This window comes from Morone saxatilis, unplaced genomic scaffold (genome assembly GCF_004916995.1).
Source record: "Morone saxatilis isolate NCDOM2014 unplaced genomic scaffold, NCSU_SB_2.0 Contig5, whole genome shotgun sequence".
In the NCBI taxonomy this organism is placed as follows: domain Eukaryota; kingdom Metazoa; phylum Chordata; class Actinopteri; family Moronidae; genus Morone; species Morone saxatilis.
In genome coordinates this window covers 18,408,381-18,411,189 of record NW_023340095.1, presented here as the reverse complement: position 1 = coordinate 18,411,189, position 2,809 = coordinate 18,408,381, and the positions used below count along the sequence as shown (strand labels likewise).

The following is a 2,809-nucleotide window of genomic DNA, read 5'->3' as shown; positions in this document are numbered from 1 at the left end:
ATAGATGTTTTCTTATTTACTTATTTCACTACTTAACTCTCTCTCTCTCTCTCTCTTTGTTTTCACCCACGATTCCGTTTTAACAAGAGCAGGCGAAGCAGGTGTGAACGTGGCTCATTGCTAAAGACGTGGCCTATCAAAACGATCGAAAACAACCTAGTTTCATCAGTGCCAGGTGACGTGTTCACTGCTGTTAACTATTGCTTTACCTGCTCCACACTGGTAAAATAAAATAAATACGTATCTGCACCACAAAGTGTCTGTGTTTTTCTGCAGAGCAGTGTGCGACAGTCATTAGACTGTACAGGAGGTGCCCCATCAGGTTGGGAAGAATTGATTGACAAGTAATGGCACATTTTCAAAACATTGGCATCGACTTGGTACTGAAGTATCGGTTTTTGTGACATTGCTATACAGGACTGTTGTATTAGACTGCATCAGTTTTAGCTTAGTGTACCTAATGAACTGGCAATTGCTATCCTGTGAAAACCATTTATCTCTAAATCATGAGCTTTTCCTGAGCCAAGAACAACAATCCATCCTTAAAGCTTTATGACAGTACATTTTTTAAATAATCCAGTTTACCTGAAAAAGTCACCAGATTTGGAGATATGTGCTTATCGCTCGACAGTGACAGCATGCAGCTTTGAGTGCTATGTACATACCCTGACAGTGCCGCTGTATCCAGAGCCCACTTTGTAGAGTCCGTCCTTGCAGAGCAAGTACAGGAAGGAACCATCAGTCTGTAGAAGACAGCGCTCATCCTCATCAATGGCTACCTCTTTCAGGACCCACTTGTTCATCAGGGCTGCGCGTTTGATGCCATTCCCAAACCAATCCTGGATCTGAATCTTTCCCACCAGGACAGCCTGTACACTCCTCTGTAGTGCGTTCAGTATGGTGGGAACCTGGTGAAATTTAAGAAGACAAGGAGGGTGCTGAAAGATTGCAGAACTGCAAATGTCTAATGTGACATAATGGAAGTAGACCATGCACCAAGTGGGAACTGGCCAGTGAGTTTCTTTGTTGCTGATTGAGTCAAGTTCTCATGTTAGGGACTGAGACTGTAGTTATTTTACCCTGTTCTCAGTTTGTCTGAATGCATTTTCACATACACATTTCTCATATTGTTTCAATGGCAGATATAACACACATTGCTCACACACACACACACACAAGCGTATACAGCACATAAGCCCACACTTTCCATCAGCCAGCCTGCCATTGTAATGATTCACAGTCCAGTCAATGCCTAAAAGATGAGCAACCAGGAAAAAACAAACACACAGTCCTGTGTCTGTGGGGGATAAATGTGTGAAGCTATAAAGTCTCTCTGCGGCCCCAGTCAAATGTAGTGATTTTATCCATATGCAGATAAAGGTGAAACATTTTTATGGTTACAAAGCCTACACATAAAGCTACTTAAAATCTACTTTTTAAAGAAGCAATACAAAAAATAGAAACAAACCGAGGGAGGAGAGAGAAGGAACAAGCTAGAGATTGAAGCAAACAGAGGACTTCAGGAAGGGTAACATAATCAAACAGGAGAATCAGAGCGGCTTGACATTTTCCAAAACTCAATTTGTGCTGTCCAGACACTCCCTTGAGGCTCTCTGCTCAAAGGAAATGCACGGAGGAGCCAGAGGTTACTTTATCCTTCTTAAATGCACTTTGTTAAACTAAAGCTTTTTTACTAACCTGAAGGAAAAACCTGAATAATATATGGGTGCAAATGACTTGGAGTTATTTTGGAAAACTAACAAATTCAACTGGGTATGTTAAGAACAAGACAAGCATTAGATCAACTGGAATGTATTCAGTGTAAGATTGGTGGTCAGTACAAAGATAAGAGCTGATCATCCGTAGTTACCCGTACCAGGAAAGTCTAGCATAACAAAATAACAAACTATGCAAAACAACGTTTGGACTGACCGACTTATATCTATCTTATTTCACCGTGTGTTTGAATCAGAATCAGGTTTATTGCCAAGTAAGTTTTTACATATGAGGAATTTGCCTTGGTACATTGGTGCGTAAAAATCCCAGTCAAATGCAATGAATGCCAGAGATTAAAAATAAAAATGAAGAACTCCAATTGTGCAGCCCTTACCTGTATCGTCTGGCAGGCATGGCTGCCGTTGTTGGTGAGGATGGCAGAGACGGCCTGCAGGATTTTGCCAGTGTCTCCCCAGGCCACCACCAGACTAAAGAGGCAGGCGCAGGAAAGAGCAGTGATGGCCTGTCCTGTTGGGTCGTTGGGCCCTGTACTCCGGACCGTGGTCTCCAACAACAACTGGAAAAGAGACTCTGAGGAAGCATACATGGTGGGTAGGTTAGACATTTGTGAAAAGAGAAAATAGGGGAGTGCTGTATGTAAATCAGGCTGAACAAAACATTAACAAATTACAATATAATTCAGACCAATACAACACAGCATCAACTTGACTATGTTGCAACAACATATCTTTAACAGGGTCAATAAAACGGAAGCTTTTAAGCTTCACAAACACAATTTGTTGCAGGGCTTTTGAACTGATTAGCATTAGACTGTACACATCCACCTCAAAAACTCCATGCGTGCGCATTTTCAACCTTACCTAACACATCAGGAGGCTCAGTCTGAAAGCCCTCAGGCTGTTGTCCCTGAAGCATGTCCAACAAGGCCTGCAGGCTACGCAGGCACAGTGAGGGGTGAGAGAACCGAGTCTCTTTTATCAGCTCAAATACCCCACACAGGCCGATGCCAATGATCTGCACACACAGAAAGAAGCAGATCTGTATGAGCTAATGAACACCATGCTGTCATACC

The 2,809-nt window shown here is 42.5% G+C and overlaps 1 protein-coding gene across 3 annotated transcripts in view; it reads right to left on the bottom strand.

Moving 5' to 3' along the window:
- The window catches only part of mycbp2 (MYC binding protein 2), a gene marked incomplete in the record, with an annotated part of 57,658 nt that overhangs the window by 46,837 nt on the left and 8,012 nt on the right, over positions 1-2,809 (bottom strand). For all 3 annotated transcript variants that reach the window (XM_035677023.1, XM_035677024.1, XM_035677025.1), the window contains 3 exon segments: positions 666-908; positions 2,111-2,307; positions 2,598-2,751. In XM_035677023.1, coding sequence (XP_035532916.1) covers positions 666-908; positions 2,111-2,307; positions 2,598-2,751 — 594 coding nt within the window.